Raw genomic sequence first — 19627 nt, forward strand, 5'->3', positions numbered from 1 at the left:
AATAGGAAGAAGGCGTGGTTCAGTTCCTTCATCTGAAAATGAGTGGGCTGAACTAGATGATGCCTAAAGAATCTTCTAGCCCTGACATTCTGGGGCTGGATGAGTCACTCTTTGATTTTACAGTCAAAGACGGTTTCCTAACCATGCCATCTAATTCATTTTAGCAGCTTTCCAAGGGGCAAGCCAATCCCTCAATGGGACCAGCCCAGCCCCAGAAGTAGAATATTACGGTGGCTTTCCCTATCATCTAGTGTCTTATGTGTCTGGATTCAATCTCCCTTTAGCCACAACAGCCTCTGGGATCCTACTTGTTCTCCAGACTTGGCTCCTGTTTAGGAGACAGTTGCTGGGAAGGGAGGGGGATAAGCCCTCTCCTCATGTACGAGGGTGAGCGAGCCCAAAACTCTGTAAATCTGAGCAACTCCTACAGAGGGACTGGAAAGGGAAAATGTCAAGAAATGTCATAGTCCAACCCATTATTTCTCAAAATGCAATGGTCCTTCCAATACCTCTTTCCTAGAAGAATCACTATACTTTGGCTACATGAAAGATACAGTGGAGGAACCCTATCTCAAGCCTTAGGGCTTTTGCTTCCTAGGGAACCTCCGTAGCCCCTGGACTCACATGCTTGTCAACATCACAGTCTGCTGGTGGTCCTTATTCCTCCTCCACCCAGCTGCCAGGGAGCTCAACCCCAAACCTAAATCTGAACACTTCACGTCCCTGCTTATCTGCTTACCTGGTGGTCAACATATGTAGTTTAATGTATGTATGGATGGATGGACGGATAAATACCAGTCATTCCAATATGTTGCTAAGACCCATGATTAACCTAGTCTAGACCCTCAAATTGCAGATTCTGCATCCTCAGCTTTATCACTGTAAATATGAAACCATACATAGGTAGAAATGTTATAAGCACACTAATAGGAGAATGATTAAATGGCCTAAGGTTAATCTGCTCAGTGGAATGGTAAGCAGTTTTTATAAAAAAATACATATAAAGATTACTAAATTTTACGGAAAAATGCATTAGCTATCATGTTAAGTGAAAGAGTCATATTCAAAACTGTATCTATAGCAGCATCTCAATGCTGTTCTAATAATCTTGCAACAAAATATTATCAGCAGTAATTTCTAGGTGGTAGAACACAGGATGATTCCTCCCTCCCTACTTTTATTCCTTCTGGTTTTCTATATATTTGCAGTATGTATAAGGTACTCCTGGACTAGCAATAATGATGATTATACAAATATGCTTGCAGGCAGGGGATGAGGAGTGGAGAGAGAGGTGCTCAGCACCACTCTGGTTCCATTACAATGACCACAATCCATGCATAGCAACTCAGAGTCACAGGACTGGCTTTCTGACGACAGTGAGATTACAAACATCCTTGTATGGAATCAGGAGTCGCACCGACCTTTATGGTAATTGGGCCTTTCTACTTCTTTAGATGCTTTGTTTTAGATGATACACATATAGTCACCTGCACTTCACTGAGTTCTTGACACAGTGTAGGTTCCCAATAAATACTTTGATGAATGAATAAGCCATTATCCACCTGACAATAAATGTGCCTAATTTACACAGAGCTCTACCAAGTGCATTTGCTCATGTTCAATCACTGGTTCATGTGTTCATTCAATATTTCATCTATTTATTCAGTGGATACTCATTGAACAGCCTCTGGTTGTTAGCACTGTACAGCTACCAGACATTCACCATCCAAGGGTGAGTACATTTGGTGTGGTACCTGCCCTCACAAGAGCTTTCCATCCAGCAGAGGCAATGGTCCCTAAACAAACAGCTAAATAGATATAAAACTACAGATTCATCATTTCTAGAAGGAAAGTTGATAGATGATGTAGGATAGAATAATGGGGTGGAGGGTGCTGGGCGTATTTAGATTGGCACAATCATAGAAGATCTTGGCCAAGGTATGGTGAAGAATGACATAGAGTGGGAGTAAAGCATTCCAGGTTCAGTCTAAAGGTATGTAAAGGACCTAAGCAAGAAAAAAGGGCTTGGTCCCTAGGGGTCCTGAAAGAAACCTGAGGGGCAAGAGTCACAGACGAAGGAACGAGCAGTAGGAGAGGCAAAGGTCAGATCATGGAAGGTGCTGTAGACTACGTGTTAGATTACACATAAAGTAATGGGAAACCACTGGAAGGTTATAACACGTGGGTGACGTGACCTAATTCACATTTTAAAATGATCAGTCTGAATGATGAATGAAGAATAAATGGGCACAAGTAAAAGCAAAGTCAGTAACTAAATAGCAAAGGTGGGTGATCCTGAGTATGGTGGGTGATGTTCCCATTTTATAGTTAAGGAAACTAAGAATCATGAGTACAAAGTAACCACACCAAAATCATAGCTCAGAAAGCCATAGAGTCAAAATGGGCTTTACCAAAATCAGGCAGTATCCTACACACATTCAGGGAGTGTACAATATGTGTTTCTAATCTTTGGCATTTCTTTGATTTCAATGGGCACCTGTATCTACACAGACACACAGACACACAGACACACACACACACACACACACTGAAATCATAGAAATACAGGACGCTAACACTGGAAGAGATCATCTTTCTTACCCAGGTTCCATGAGAATCAAAGTTTAAAGCTCCAAATCTGTGCTGTCTAATACAGCAGCCCCTAATCACATGTGGCTATTTAAATTTAAATGAATTAAAATCAAATAAATGTAGAATTCACTTCAGTTCCTCAGTTAAACTTGTCACATTTCAATTACTCCACAGCCACAGTTGACTAATGGCCACCATATTGGACACTGCAGAATGTTCTATTGAACAATGTTTCTCTAAGGCATCCACTGTACATAATGAATTAACCTCTCTCCTATGCATCTAAAATGGTACTAGTTATGTACCATCCTTAGGAGAACTGAGAAAACAGTTACTCAAGTCATTTTCTGTGTTCTGAGATTTGGAAAGGAACCTTGGTTGAGCAAGGCTAGATGCCCTTGAGCTTATAGATCAGAAAAGTGCGGCTGAAGAGGAAAAGAAATGGATGAGGCTGCAAAGACTTCAGACCCAGGTCTCTTGGTCCCCAGTCCAGCATTCTTTCCAATACACCACAGCCCATTGTTCAGAAAAATGCAACCATCTAGTCAACACATGTTTGCAAGACAGATAAAAATAAAGGAGTTAAAAAAGCCAGGGGTGGCCTTGAATTATTTATTCAGTTGCCCATGTGTGAGGACACAGGCTGTGGGAGGATCTGAATATGTTTTTTTAAGGAAAACCCTTGTATTCGCTTAGACCACAGATGTGAGGAACAGCAGGAGGACATGAGGATGGCCAGGGGCGAGAGGTTGGCATTGATGAATGTAGTGGAAAACACCAGAGATTTTGCAGGGAAAGAGAACTTTTCAAGTAGCTCAACAGCTCTGGAAAACTGTACAAGAAGGGAGCTTGTATTTCCTGAACAGAGAGCGTGTGTGCTAGGCATAGCACAGAGGTCATCCTGTTGAATTCCCCACAAAAACCAGGTGAAGTGAGCATGGTTAGCACCTTTTATGGAACAAGACTCAGAGGGCCAGAGAGGATCAGAGAAGGGAGATGACTTGCCCAAGGTCCCATAGGCTGGGAGTGGTGAAGCTGAGACTGGAACACAGACAACTTGACATCAAAGCTCGTGCACTTTGTACTAAGCCAATTTCCACCAGTATGAACTCCGTGTGTATGGGAGAGTGATAGTTCCATTCCTTTACAACAATTTATTGAACTTGTTGACCTACTTCCTTTAGCCATAGACTATGGTCTACATAGCTGTTAACCCTAATTAGACATGTTTCTAAAATGTCAGTTTTCATTTAACATATGATAACTCCGTTGTGAAATCTTAGACTGAACAGAATAGCTATTGTATGAGCCTCAAGTACCAACTGACTATAGGTTATTAAAAACATATTGATTGAAGCTGAGGGCACTATGTAATAGAGACATATCTCATTACACAACAATTAACCCTCCAATAGGTTTCCAACAATCAGATGGTATTTATTTAATGGACAAAAACTGCTTTATGAAATACAAATTGAATACATACACAGGAAGCTTCATTTACAAAACTTCCATTTTTAAGTGGAATCGAGGCCAAGCCTTGACCAAAAGTCTGATACTCTTCATTGCCACAGAAAAAATAAATAAATCTATGGGCTGCTGGAAAGCCTGCTCTGAAGTGTCACATGAGGTTTCCCAACCCCAGCTCTAAGCTCCCAGTGAGGATGGCTGGGGAAGAGGAAGGGGGTGTTTCTACAGAGGGCCTAGGGAGTGCATTTCCTTTCCCCGTGATCACATCCATCCAGCTGTCAAATGAAGGTTCTAGATTCAGGGACTGATAGTAGTGTGGAAAATTGGAGCCCAAATTTAATGTGATGCCATGATCTAATATATGTTTCACACACACACATGCACACGCACACACACACATATACACCCATACTTGTGAGAGGTCCTTGCCACATTTCGTGGCCTTTTTTTGAGGGGAGGGGTAACACCTCCTTCATAATTCAAAGTTTGGAAAGACTTAATGAAAGAACATGAGAGCCTCAGATAAGACACTGCAAAATGTGAGTCGAAGCCCAGCTCCCACCACCTGCTATGGGCTTTTGGTCAAATCTCTCCACCTCTTTGTGCGCCAGTCCCTACCTCATCTGGCAAATGTAGAAGGTGATTCCCCTGTTACAGAATTACTGGAAAGATTAAATGAGACTGTATAGAAAGCATTTAGTACAGAATCCAGTGCAGAGTAAGCACTTGATAAACGCTGACAACCACAACCATTGAGTAATAATTAATCATTATTATTATTTCCACCATCATCAGTGTTGTATCACCATTATTGGATAAAACATCCCCAAGAAGGGCTGGAAGGGGGGCAATATACTAATCTACCCTAAATTATAGCCAAGTTCCAACCAAAATAGAGGTCAACATCGCAGTACGTTTCATGACCCTTTAAAATCCCCTAAAGCTTGAGCTCCTCAGGGAGTCCCGATGCTGAAAGGCAGCACAAGAAACCGTTTGATTCAGGTTTCCACCTTCAGGCCATGGAGGCATCATTAGACCCACTTTTCAGCTGAGAATAAGACGCAGGGAGGGAAAGTGACTTGCCCAAGGCCATACCACTAGTGAGTGGCAGACAGGAGCTGAACTGAGGTATCGTGTGCCTCAGTTTATCACCCTCTGATCTTCTAAAAATTCTACCTTCAGTTCTATAAAACAACACTAGGCACAGGCACAGATTCTAATTATACAAAAATATATGTGGGACTTCCCTGGTGGCGCAGTGGTTAAGAACCCACCTGCCAATGCAGGGGACACGTGTTCGATCCCTGGTCCGGGAAGATCCCACATGCCGCGGAGCAACTAAGTCCGTGCACCACAACGACTGAGCCTGCGCTCCAGAGCCCGCGAGACACAACTACCGAGCCCGCGTGCCACAACTACTGAAGCCCATGCACCTAGAGACCATGCTCCACAACAAGAGAAGCCACCGCAATGAGAAGCCCACACATCACAACGAACAGTAGCCCCTGCTCACTGCAATTAGGGAAAGCCCACGCAGCAATGAAGACCCAATGCAGCCACAAAAAAAAAAAAATCAGTGTTGAGCCCTGCTCAACTTAATGCTGATTCAAGAGAAAGCTAAAAGCCTTAAAAAAAATTATATATATGTATATATATATATATGCCTGTATATTCATGTATAACGTACCCTTCATATACTATACGTATAGGAAGGTGTTAGCCCATTAACCAGAGGCAACTTCAACTCCCGAGCTCACGGAGATGAGACCAGTACCTCGATCGCAGAGGAGGTTCTGGCGACAGAGGTTTCCATGTTTTTAATAATAAAATGAAGCTAAATATTCACCACTTAAAATATGCATCATTACTCATTAATTTCTGTTAGAAATCATTCATGTATTCCCTGACCCCCAAATCTACATCGTGCCTCTATGGACCAGTCACTGTGCTAGTCGTGGCGGGCACTCGTTAAACAAGATCAAGAACAAAAAACACAGCGAAATCCCTCTCCAGGGCTGCTTCTCTTCCAAGTTTTCCTCTTCTTGGCAGGAGAGAGAGAGGGGCATCGACACTTCACAGGCCACACTCACCTTTCAAAGAAGTGGCCGTCAATGGGCGGGAACCACTCCAGCATCACGGAGTCTGTCGTGTGGCCCACTATCTGGGGGGCAAGGGCGACAGGCGCCGGCTTCCTGGAGGGCTGCCAGCTCTGGTACACCAGGTCCAGGTAACAGTGCATTCTGGCGACTTGATTGGGCGTGAAGGAGTCAGTGCAGTCGTCATCTGCAAGCGGGCAGAGGGAGAGATAAGAACCTCGCTGCACGGGCGGGCAGGCAAGAGAATGATGATGTCTCCTGGTGGACCGAGAGCCAGCACCCCAGCCCTTGCCAACTCAGAGCTGGCCTCTTCCAGTGCTCAAGAGTTAATGGTCTGTGAACAAATTAGTGCAGTCATCACTTCTGGAGACAGGTGAGAGGGAACAGGAGGAAGGGGAGGGCGGATAGAACTGAAAAGGCACGTCTGAGCCTGGAGAGGGAGGTCATGGATAAGGACAAGGGCAAGACAAGCTGCTTTCCACAGGGCCCAAATGCACTGGTCAGTCAGTCACACATTCCCTTATGCGCTCCCTCCCCACCAATCATTCAACCTCTCTCACTCATCCACTCATTTCCTTGTGTATTCACTCATTCACCACCTCACTCCTTCTTTTACACACTCCCTTGTTCCTTCACTCACGCCTTCACATTCATTCATCCACTCGTTCATTAATTGTGCTATTTACTGATGCAGTGATACTGGCCTTCAAACAAGCTTTCTGAGTGTCGATTCCATAGTCTCTGCTCTAAGCCAAGGGCCAAGGGAACGTAAAACATTCCTGCCCTCAAGGAGCTACCTGCCTAGTTATAGAGTGAGGGTCAGTTTGCTGTGTGGGTCAAGGTGGTTATAAGGCTGTTCAGGTCTGTGGCCCTGACTACTGATGAAGACGAGTCGGCATGTTGAGGAAGGCGGATGAACCGGAGAGACTTCTGGAGGTGGAACTGGAGGGTCAACCAGGTTGCACAGCTAAGACTGAGAAAGAAAGCTGAGGCATGGCGGCAGGGGGAGCTCAGGCCTGCAGAGCCGACGTGCCCTGTGCAGCAAGCACGGGCCAGGAGTCAGGCAGACGCAGAAGCAGTCCAGGCTCAGTGTCCACGGCGGGAACACAAGGACAATGACGCCTTCTGCACAGTGCTATCCCTGGGAAATTCCCAGGCACGGGGCACTGTGCTTTGGACACGTATAACCCTCCCACTAGTTTTGGAGTAAATACTGTGATTTCTGCATTGTACAGAGGAGGAAATTGAGGCTGAGAGAGGTCTACCTGCTTTTTAAAGAGCACAGAGCTAGGGGCAGATCTGAGATTCGAACCCAGGCAGTCTGGACTCCAAGGCCACGTCTCTAATCAATATGAGAACTTCTTCCTGAGGGTACATGAGACCTTGTCTGGGCAAAGCACCCTGCAGGTGCTTGATAAACAGGAGTTGAGCCTGAGTCTGAGGGGGCTGGAATCCAATCTCTGAATGTCTTTAGATCTAACGACCTTCAATTCTAGTCTCTCTTTTCTAGGATGCGGAATGAAGGCCACGACCCAAGACTAATCCACACCCGCCCCCAACCCCCCACCCCAAGGAAGAAGCTGGACTCCCATCTCTCCCTCCAACAGCTTTATTCAGCTGCCCCAGGGGCAGAGCAAGGCGCTGTTTTGGCTTGGTTTCCAAAAACACCACTTCCCAGAGGTGTCCGCCTGGTCAGGGTTTCTGCAGCTGGGCCCCAGACGGAGGAGCACGGGGATCGCCAGATCTTAAAACAAACCCGCCACTGGGAATCTCGCAGCATAAACTCACTTCCCCTTATCAAACAAACAGAAAATAACTTTGGGCAGGTGCTGGGCAGTTGGACATGACCTTGAGAATCCAGCTTTGAGAAGGGATGGGGTACAAGGAGGTTATACACAGAAGCTGCCTCGGATCCCCTTAGCAATTTTTGACAGTCTCCTTTCCAGCACCCTGGGGAAGTCTTTCATACACTGGGTGTCCTTTGGAAAACACTGTAAAAGAGTGACTAGTTACACAAATCACTCTCAAGCCCAGACACCCCCATGTAAATCCTTGGATACCAAACGTTCTATGGGGTCCCCATTGCCTGGAGAATAGAGTCCAAATGCACTTGATGGTCTAAGAAGGGTTAGGTCATCAGGTGCATTTTCCTTTGTTACTATGAACTTTGCACTTCATCCTGAAAGCTTTGGAAAAGCCGCTGGATAGGTTGCAGGTAGGAGAAGGACATGATGGCTAAGGAAGTAGGGGTTCTGTAGTTAGATTCATGCATGAGGAACCTGGAATCAGGAATCTGGAGTCAAATGATTTTATGCCCTCAGTGCTTCGGTTTTCCCATCTGTAAAGTGGAGATGATGATGATAACAAGAGTGCTTATGTCAGAACACTGCTGAGGGTTATGAAAAGTGCAACATCAAGAGGTATGACCAATGCTCAGTGAACGCTCACTGCCTCGGGACCGGGAATGGTGCCTGTGTGTGTGCGCGCATGCATATGCACTAAGTGCATATGAGTGCTGGTGAGTGCTGGAAAACTAGAAGCAGGAAAAAATAACAGAATGTAAAATATTCATTCTCTTTGATCTCACAACATCCCATTTAGGAATTCAACAGATCGATACTCATGCACAAACACGAGGGAAAACATACGTACAAGGCTGTCTTTTGAAGCATCATTTACATAGTAAAAACATTAGAAATAACACATCCATCTGTCAATAGGGGGATGACCCTGTACCTTGAGGCACATGCACAGAAGAGAATTCTAATCAGTCATTTCCAAAACAAGGAAGTAACTTTAAAACTCAGGTCCCTTGGGTGTAAATTGGGGACATTTAAATCAACCCACTACTTAGAGTTGTGGTGTGGACTCCACGAGCCGGAACGTATAAAGCATTTATCAAGATGAATGAAGAAGAAAAACGGCAATTTTTTTCCTCTCTACATTCTGATTTGTCTGCTTTTCTTCCCCCAAAGAAGCATAGTTTCCTTTTATAACTTAAACATTAGCCGTTTCCATGTCTGTCAATAAAAAAGTTTGAAAAATGGATAGGTGATAGAACCTGGTAGGAGAACAGAACTGTATCTGAACTTTAAAGCTGAAGTCGGAAAATGTCCCTCCCAGGGTAGATCGCTTAGAGACTGAACTGCTACCAGAGTCTTGGGTGAGGTAAGGGTTTCTGTTTTATCATAAAGGCTGTGCCTCAATTAGCTAACGGCTCGGGTCAGCCTCTCTTAGCTTTCTGCCATCACAGGCTTTCCCTCCTGATATCCGTGGCCACTTGATCCTGGTCTCTAGGACCAGCCAACCCATCCTGTTCTTCTGTCCCCACGTTGTCCCCAAGCAGAAAGGACTTTGGGGGCTTTCAGTATTCTGGGGGCCTGCACCAGTCCCCATGCTGTTGAAGTTGTGCCCTGAGTTTTCTAATCAAACTCTGCTCTCAAGAACAATTTCCGGGCTTCCCTGGTGGTGCAGTGGTTGAGAGTCTGCCTGCCGATGTAAGGGACACGGGTTCGTGCCCCGGTCCGGGAAGATCCCACGTGCCGCGGGGCGGCTGGGTCCGTGAGCCATGGCCGCTGGGCCTGCGCGTCCGGAGCTTGTGCTCCGCAGCGGGAGAGGCCACAACAGTGAGAGGCCCACCTACCTCAAAAAAAAAAAAAAAAAAAGAACAACTTCCATCCGTAGCTGGAAGGGCACAGAGCATGGAGGGTCAGGGCCACCACTCCCTGTGGAGCCTTGGGCACAATGCTGACCCCTGACAGCCTCATTTCTACCCGCTGTAAAATAAGGAATCATGATGCTAATGGCTTCCTACAGCGGATGAAAGCATTTAACAAGCTAACCCATTTCTAGTGCGTGAATAACTGAGTTGCCCTTTGTAAAAGTCTCTGCCTTTTTGTTGTTTTAAAAATAATGATAATAATAGCAACAGCAATAAGTGATTATATTCACTGTTGAGCATTTGGAATGTGCTTAGAATATTGCAGAGAAATAAATGTTACCGTAAACATTACCTAGAGATAATACAATTAATATCCAGTATACACATATATGTATGTGTAGATGGATGTGAATATCTACAGTGAATTTCTGTAATTCTTATCATCACAAACATCATATATACACTTGTGATGATATATGATATATATTCCAGGTCTTACACTATACATTAGGCTCTGGGCTGTTTTCACGCTAAACAGTGAACAAAAAATCCTACTAATTGTCACTTATTGAGCACGAGTTATAGTACCAAGGACAGATCAAAAGCCTTCACCTGTACAATCACACCTACTGTCATGCAAGGTAAGGGTGATTAACCTCCATGGTATCCATGAAGTAACAGGCCCAGAGAGAAGTAACTTGCCTGAGGTCAAAGGCTAGCACACAGAGGATTCAAGTTGGTCCCCACACTCCACACTTCACACTCTGAACCACTGTGTTACTCTGCTTTGTGCCCCTCAACCATCTGCTACGCATCTTCAGCGATCACATAATGTTCTATCGTATAGGTACCTCGTGATTTACTTCAGCAACCCATTCTCTTTGGACTTGTAGGAAGCTTCTGTTTTTTTCACACGTATAAAAGCACTTCTTTTCTATGCTTGGCAGACAGTAAATGCCTAATTAATAGTTGGAGAATAAACATTGCTAAGAACATTTTTAGGACTAAATCTTTAAACACATCAACTGATTTATTTCCTTAGGATATATTTCTTAGAGGTGGGACTTCTGGGTCAAAACGTATGTGCATATTAAAAGAGACACACAGAACAACGGAGACAAGACACTTGCTCCCAAAGGCTGGGGAAGGCCTGGTTTCCACACTCTTGAGGAGGCAAGGCCTGGAGGGTCCTCTTGGTTGGCTCCCTATGGCCTGTTACCTTCAGGAAGGAAAATCTGCCTTCTATCTGCCTGGGGATTATCCAACAGCTCAACGTGACCGCACTCACCCGGTGCTCGACCTGGCTTGCCCCATCACCTGCCTGGTGTCTGCTTAATCTGAGCAGGTGGGACTCTCTTCAACTTCCTCAGTATCAGAAAGGGAGCCAAATAATTCTTGCTTAAATGCAGGCTCTGCAATAGAAGGCATGCCTTGCTTTTGCTGTGTGACCCTGGGAAAGTGACTTAGACTCCCTAAGCCACACTTTCTGCATCTGTAAAATGGGTGCAATAGTAATAGCACTTACTCCATTGGGTTATTTTGAGGATTCAATGAGACAAGCCTAAGAAGTGTTTCCCCCAGTGTCTGGCATGCCACAGGTACTCAGTAATTTCTGCAGACCTGCCACCAGCCGTGTTCAATTAATTAAAATTACTTAGGACTCACAATTCAGTTCCTCAGTCTCACTTGCCGTGCTTCAAGTGCTCAATAGCCGCAAGCGGCTAACGGCTACCATACAGGGCAGCACAGACACAGAACACATACAGCTTTGCAGCAAGTTGGAGGACCCAGGAAGGAAGGAACTCAGAGCAGCTGAGCCGGCAAGGTCTCCACCCTCTTGCCTTGACTGCAAACCCCCTGTGCATTGCTCTCCCCAGCCCTGAGAACCCGATCCTGGTCTGCATTTTGAATTTCATCCAGCTGCTTTTGTCACCTCATCTATCAGAGATCCTAAGGAAAACAAACATTTCAAAGTTCGTGGTTGCCTTGAATATGCTTTTGCGGGTGTAAGTTTGTTATCGTAGCTCAGTGAATTAGTTCTGCTGTTAATGGGTCACTGAGCTGAGGGGTTCCTTTAAAAAAACAACATTAAATCAATCACCCTTTAGATCTGTACAAAGGGGAACAAAAAAAGATTTAGTTTATGGGGGTCTGGTAGCTAGTGGCAGCTCCTGACCCCTAAGAGGCCGGCAAACTTCCAAACTCATGTTATTGTTTATTTTCCATGTGCATTGAGCTGGCCAAGGAAAGGTGCTATAGAAATGGAACGTAAGCAGGGCCCTGTGAGAGGACAGGGCACCGGATGTGAGATGCAGGCTTGGCTGGGAATGGGAGCCCAGTAGGAATCTGCTTTTGAGGAAATACCCAGTACTCGGGTCTTTTTCAGAGACTCAAACCTAAGGACCGTTTATGGTGCCAAGGCTGGGTACTGACCCTTCAAGAGACCTCAGGTGTGAACTGTAGGAACCTTAAACTGGAGAAGCCCCCAGAGGTCATCAGCCCAAATGGGAAACCAGGAAGACCCACGGGCAATCATTGAATTCATTGGGTTTCAGGAGGGAAATCCTCTCTTCAAATGCAATCTGAGGCAAAACTCCAACAGAAATGGAAAACTGTTGGAAGGCGGCTCCCCTGGTTCAAGCAGAGATGGAGGCCTAGAGTCACAGAGCCACTCAGGGCAGCCCCCCGAAGCATCTCTGTGGGACAGAGATCGAAAGCCACCCAAAATGCTCAATATCCCACTCAGCCATCAGCTAGGTCTCATTTGAAGAGAGGCATGAGAGTAAATGAGAAAAAAAAATACTTGAAGTCATCAAAATATACAAGCAGCTCATGCAGCTCAATATTAAAAAAACAAACAACCCAATCCAAAAATGGGCAGAAGACCTAAATAGACATTTCTCTAAAGAAGATGTACAGACTGCCAACAAACACATGAAAGGATGCTCAACATCACTAATCATTAGAGAAATGCAAATCAAAACTATAAGAAGGTATCACCTCACACCAGTCAGAATGGCCATCATCAAAAAATCTACAAAGATATATACAATGGAATATTACTCAGCCACAAAAAGGAATGAAATTGGGTCATTTGTTGAGACGTGGATGGATCTAGAGACTGTCATACAGAGTGAGTCAGAAAGAGAAAAACAAATATCATATATTAACGTGTATACGTGGAACCTAGAAAAATGGTACAGATGAACCAGTTTGCAGGGCAGAAATTGAGACAGATGTAGAGAACAAACGTACAGACACCAGGGGGGGAAAGCAGCGGGGGTGGTGGTGGTGGTGTGATGAATTGGGCGATTGGGATTGACATATATACACTGATGTGTATAAAATTGATGACTAATAAGGACCTGCTGTATAAAAAATATAAATAAAATAAAATTAAAAAATTAAAAAAAAATCTACAAACAATAAATGTTGGAGAGGGTGTGGAGAAAAGGGAACCCTCTTGCACTGTTGGTGGGAATGTAAATTGATACAGCCACTATGGAGAACAGTATGGAGGTTCCTTAAAAAACTAAAAATAGAACTACCATACGACCCAGCAATCCCACTACTGGGCATATATCCTGAGAAAACCATAATTCAAAAAGAGTCATGTACCACAGTGTTCACTGCAACTCTATTTAACAATAGCTAGGACATGGAAGCAACCTAAGTGTCCATCGATAGATGAATGGATAAAGAAGATGTGGCACATATATACAATGGAATATTACTCAGCCATAAAAAAGAAATGAAACTGAGTTATTTGTAGTGAGGTGGATGGACCTGAGTCTGTCATACAGAGTGAAGTAAGTCAGAAAGAGAAAAACAAATACCATGTGCTAACACATACATATGGAATCTAAAAAAAAAAAAAAAAAAAAAAGTGGTTCTGAAGAACCCAGGGGCAGGACAGGAATAAAGATGCAGACGTAGAGAATGGACTTGAGGACATGGGGAGGGGGAAGGGTAAGCTGGGACAAAGTGAGAGAGTGGCATGGACATATACACACTACCAAATGTAAAATAGATAGCTAGTGGGAAGCAGCCGCATAGCACAGGGAGATCAGCTCGGTGCTCTGTGACCACCTGGAAGGGTGGAATAGGGAGGGTGGGAGGGAGATGCAAGAGGGAGGAGATATGGGGATATATGTATACATATAGCTGATTCACTTTGCTGTACAGCAGCAACTAACACAACAATGTAAAGCAATTATACTCCAATAAAGATGTTAAAAAAATAAAATAAAATAAAATTAGAAATTTAACTAAGCAATTCCATTGTAAAAAAAAAAAAAAAGAAGAAAAATACTTTGAGTCAGATGTGCGACCTGGAGCCAAAGACTTCAGTCAGCCTATGGCTTGTACTGTCACCTGTGAAATGGTGACAGTTCCTACCTCATAGGTTTCTTGTGAGAATTAAATAAGATGGTGTATATTACAGTCCTTTATGAACAGTAAGCTTTTTTACAAGTAGAAATATTGTTATTGATAAGAATCAATTTATATGCCTGTTATTAGAGAATTTATTCATTTTCTTCCCTCCCTGCCTTTCTCTTTCCCTTCTTCCCTCCTTCCTCCCTTTCTTCTTAACAAACATTTTTAAAGCACAAGGCCCTGTGCTAGGTACTGAGAATACAGTGATGTATTAGAGGCAAGCTCCGCCTTCACAGAGCTCGCTTGTTTTGGTTGGTGGAAAGGAACACTTAAGTTGAATATTGTAATAGAATTGGATGCTGGGCTACCATGTGCAATTTTGCAGGTGGTGCCTTACCCAAAAGCTCTTGGTTAGGTGGCCAGTAGTGAGAGCTGTGACTGCCCTAAGGAAGGAATATCTTGTTCTGATTTGCCAAAGATGTTATAAGGGCTGGAAGTGGCCTTGATATACACTAAAAGGAAGTACAGGGCATCCTAGAATCCAAAGAATGAGTCTTTAACGCTGTTACTGATGGTATGAAAAAGGGCTTTGAAAGGATATATGCAGTTAGGAGAAAAACATAACCAGCTTATGTAATAATTTCATATTTGCAAAACCAAAAGCATTCTATTTTTTTCTATAATAAAACGCTAAAGGAGGCGCTTCCCTGGTGGTGCAGTGGTTGAGAGTCTGCCTGCCAATGCAGGGGACACGGGTTTGTGCCCCAGTCCGGGAAGATCCCACATGCCGCGGAGCGGCTGGGCCCGTGAGCCATGGCCGCTGCGCCTGCGCGTCCGGAGCCTGTGCTCCGCAACGGGAGAGGCCACGACAGTGAGAGGCCCGCGTACCGCAAAACAACAACAACAACAACAAAAAACCCCCCAAAAACGCTAAAGGAGCATGTGAGAGTTCTGTGTTTTAAAAAAAGTTTCAAATAAATAAATAAATAAATAAATAAAGTTTCAACCACCACCAGCTTAGAAAATTACAGCTGCAAAACTAGGAGGAACCCTGGAGGTGAGTTCCAAAGATTCCATTTTCTTGAGAAAAGCGGGACCCAGAGAGGGCATGTGACAGACCCCAAGGCATTAGGTGACCCTGTGGCAGAGCTGGGCCTTCTGTGCAGGTTTCCCTACTTTCAGTCCTGGCGAGCTGCCTGAAGTATCTTTCTGAGGAGCCCTCAGATACAACATCTTCCTTGTATCCACGAGGTGCTCACGGAAGGAATATTATCTTGGTTATTTGGGATGAGGAATTGTTGGGATGAAGAAATCTGAGAAAAGATAAGCAGCTTGCTCGAGGCTTCTCTGAGCCAGGACCAGAGGCCCCGTCTGACACCCAGCCCCGTGCACCCTGCGGAGTGTGGGCCTTACCTGCATAGCTCATGAAGTTGCTGTAAGGAGTGTTGAAGAAGCTGTTTAAGCCACAGGTGTCGTTCCCTGGCCCCGGGTCGCCGCAGAACTTGTGTTTGGGGGCTGGGTTGGTGTCACGGCAGAGGTCTCCGGTCTCAAAGGAGGGTTCTGTCTCCATGCAGGGGTCACTGCAAGATTGGATTTCTGAGATGCCTCGGAAGATGTGATAGAGGCCCAGGCTGTGCCCGATCTCATGGATCATGGTGTGGGTGTGCCCAGGAATGCCATAGAAAGATGGATTCAAGACAATGCCACCTGCAAGGGGAAAGCCAGAGGATTAGGCAAACTGGGCACTCTGCTTCCTGATGCAGGGATCCCCAAATCAATCAAGGGTAAATGGGGTGCTGCCCAAAGTAACCACAGGCTTCTCCACCCTATGACTCCACTGCTGAGAGCTGTTACGACTTGCGGTGTTAATCACTGAGTGGGTAGGAAAGAGTCTCAAAAGTCATTTTGTGCAAATCCCTTCATTTTTCAGTTGAAAACACCGATGCCTAAAAAAGTGAGGCAACGTAACCTAGGGGATTTCAAACGACTTAGAAGAAGTGGCATAATTAGAATTCAAGGACTTTGATTTCTGGGCTGGCCAACATTTCAGTTGCGACTTCTTAGGAAGCGTGGCACGCCCTGGTTCACAAACACTCTACACACATTTGCTTAAATGAAGCCCTCATGGCCAGACACCTTGGTTCCGGTTCTCATTTTGCCTTCACTAACTCTGTGAAGTTGAGCAAGTCCATTGCCATCTCTGAATCCCATTTCTGCAGCTCTGTACCCTTTGAGAGTGAATATTCATAAAGTCCAGCACCATGGTGTGCTCACTATTATAACACTGGTCAAAATAGCCACTGTTTCTTGAGCATTCATTATGTATCCTCAGGCCCTGTGCTCAGTGTTTAATGTGTATAGTCACACTGAATCATCTCACAACCCAGTAAGAGGGGCACTGACTCACAGAGAGGTGAAGTAACTGGCCCATGATCAAATTAGTAAATGGGGAGCTGGAATTTGAACCCAAGATCCTTGGGTTCCAAAGCCAGGGGTCTTAATCTGAGTTCTACTGCTAATGCTCACCACAGGGTCCAGAATACGGCATCTCATTAAATGTATGTTGAATATTTGCTGAATGCCGACCCAATTAAAGACGTTTTGTGAGGCCTAAGTAATCACGCGTAGGCAGCCAGCATAGCACCTGACACACAGCAAGTGCCCTACTTACTGTCTAACCACTTGCTTCTCCAGGTGTAGCTCAAGAACAAGCAGCACAGCATCACCTGGAGGGTGACTAAAAATGCAGACTCTTGGGCCCCACCCCAGACCTACAGAATCAGAACAAGTATTTTAACAACAGCCCCAGAGGACTTGCCTGTGCATTCTAGTTTGAGAAGCAATAATCTATCCCACATCTTAAAAGATTGAGCTTTGCTTCACTTGGGCAGATAGATGGACCAGATGTCAGGAAAATCAATGGATAGCATGGCTCCCTGTTCCTTTTTAGGCACTGGAGAAATACATACAGGCTGGTAGAGAGATATTTCAACTGGAAAATCCAAGTGTGGGGAATTTCCTGGCGGTCCAGCAGTTAAGACTTGGTGCTTTCATTGCTGGGGGCGCAGGTTCGATCCCTGTTCGGGGAACTGAGATCTCACGAGCCACGCGGAGCGGCCAAAGAAAAAGGAAGGAAATCCAAGTGTGTTTAAGGGAAGGTTAAGATGCAAGTCTGAGCAACCTGCAAGCAGTGACTGTGTGCAGAGCAGGATCTTATGAAAGAATGGACAGGAGCCAGGGTCTTGCTGGTTTGTGCTGGCAAGCCTGGCGCAGTCATGGGGGTAGTTTTATCTCGGACTGAACTGCGGGGAGGGTGAGCCTGCTCAGCCATGGGGCTCATGGAGTCTATTAATTCTGAACTGCTCAGAGCCTTCCAGCACAAAGATAAAGATGTATGAGAGGATGTGTGGGGCTGTGTGCATGCGCGTGTGTATGTGAGAAGGGGCAGGCAGAGGCGGGGAGGAAGGGAAATTGAGACAGGAAATCTCTCTCAATTATTTTCTGTCAATCATAATATGAAACATAATCGCCTTCCTACCCAAGGCTTTTTCCAGGCATCAGGGGATAACAGCAGGAAAAGAGAGAGAGAGGAAAAAAAAAATATATATATATATATATATATGTATGTATATATATGGTTCTAATAAATTGGGTTTGATTGGGCCTACTGCAGAGGAGTTGCTTATGAGAGAGATGTCTCAGGATGGGGAGGTGGCAGCCTGAGGCCAGCTGGAGTTAGCCTGACATGGACTGCCACCTTCATTCTGTCTTGCACTGGCTGTGTCATCTTGGGAAAGTGACTTTGCATCTCTGGCGTGCTCTAAAATAAACAGCTACGATAGATAGCGCCAATGATGCTCTGTCTTTCTATGAAGCTTTAACATTGAGGTAAATGGGGGAATGGGAGGCTGGCAGGACCGCTCAGGTATTTCCAGGGATAATGACAGGATTGCAGACTTAATGTCCAGCCTGGCTCTGTCTGTTTCACCTCATCCCCTCCCAACTCTCCCCTTTTCACAGAGCGAGAGCACAGAGCTTGAGTCCTGTTCCACTGCTTCTCTTAAAAGGTGAAATAGCTTGAGGCTGACATCATCCTGAAATACTATAACATGCTATGGATTTATAGCCTTCTGTATTCCTGGTCCTGAGCCAGTCTCTGAAATTCACGGTATTATCAGGAGTATTTTTCTCTAATTTTAGAAGCCTGCTGTTCAACCCTCCTAAAACTCTGATCATGACCCTTTTGGTTGATTTTCCAAGAGGACAGAATTTCAGCACTGAGAAGGGTCCTTGGAGACCCTCTAAGTCTAACCTATTCCTTTAAAATCTGAAGAAATTGAGACCTGGAGAAGGAGAGTCTTGCCTAAGGCCATCCTCTTAAGTCACAGCTAAGAACAACCATGTCTTTTGGCCCTGAACCAGCAAGATTACCATACACCCTGTTAGGCATGTGACATAAGCTAATCAGCTTCAGCTTGCCTAAGCTGCACACTCTCTTTTGCCTCGCCCCTGTCTGTCTAGGCCTGCCTGTCTCTCTGTCTGCCCACCCATCATCTATCTCGGGGTTTCTCAACAACAGCACTACTGGTATTTTGGGCTGGATAATTCTTTACTGTGGGTACTGTAGGAGATGTAGCAGCATCGCTGGCCTCTACCCACTAGATGCCAGTAGCATTCGCCCATTTGTAACATCCAAAATTTTCTCTAGACATTGTCAAATGTCTCCTAGGGTGTAAAAATCCACCCAGTTAGAACCATCAGATATTTATTTTTATTTCTGTCTATTTTACACAACCACACATACATGTGTGTGTGCACACAGACACACAAATTGGTTTCACTCTCTTAAAAACAACTAGGAAAAGACAGTGGTCTGGAGGGAACTAAGTCTAGAGTTTGACTCAACACAACTTTATTGTTTGAAGTTGCAGAGTCCCTTATCTCCAAGATATTGTGGATTTAGAGCAGCTACTGGACTCTGGCTGTATCACCAGGAGACCCAGACAGGCCTGAGGAAAGATCCAGCACCATCACTCTGCTGAGCCCTAACATTCTCAGAGGAAGGTACTCACTGAGTCATCACTATTCACTGGTGTAAATAATAGGAACATTCTAACAAGGGGAAAATAGCCAAATAAATTGCAGTGCCCTCAGTGAATGGAACATAATGTGGCTATTAAAAAATATCTTGTCTTTAGAGAACTGGACATAACCTAGAGAGAGGTTTTCCTCTTGTGAGGTTAAATGAAAAAAAGTTGGGTGGGAAGTAATTCTGAAGACTGTTTCAACATGGGAAAATGTAGATAGCATAATATTAAGTGAAAAAAAGAATATTAAGTGAAAAAGAACACAGGCATGTATGCTGTGATTTCAAATATGCACAAGTTGAAAAACGCATGTCTACATATAGACGTGTATTGGAAGAGAGCAT

At 44.7% G+C, this 19627-nt stretch overlaps 1 protein-coding gene across 3 annotated transcripts in view; it reads right to left on the reverse strand.

Moving 5' to 3' along the window:
• PAPPA (pappalysin 1) overlaps nt 1-19627 on the reverse strand; it is a 255257-nt gene that overhangs the window by 177844 nt on the left and 57786 nt on the right. For all 3 annotated transcript variants that reach the window (XM_060100610.1, XM_060100612.1, XM_060100611.1), the window contains 2 exons: nt 15610-15903; nt 6153-6345 (listed from right to left, as the gene is read on the reverse strand). In XM_060100610.1, coding sequence (XP_059956593.1) covers nt 6153-6345; nt 15610-15903 — 487 coding nt within the window. The remainder of the gene's footprint in view (nt 1-6152; nt 6346-15609; nt 15904-19627) is intronic.

Source organism: Mesoplodon densirostris, chromosome 6, assembly GCF_025265405.1.
Source record: "Mesoplodon densirostris isolate mMesDen1 chromosome 6, mMesDen1 primary haplotype, whole genome shotgun sequence".
Taxonomy (NCBI): domain Eukaryota; kingdom Metazoa; phylum Chordata; class Mammalia; order Artiodactyla; family Ziphiidae; genus Mesoplodon; species Mesoplodon densirostris.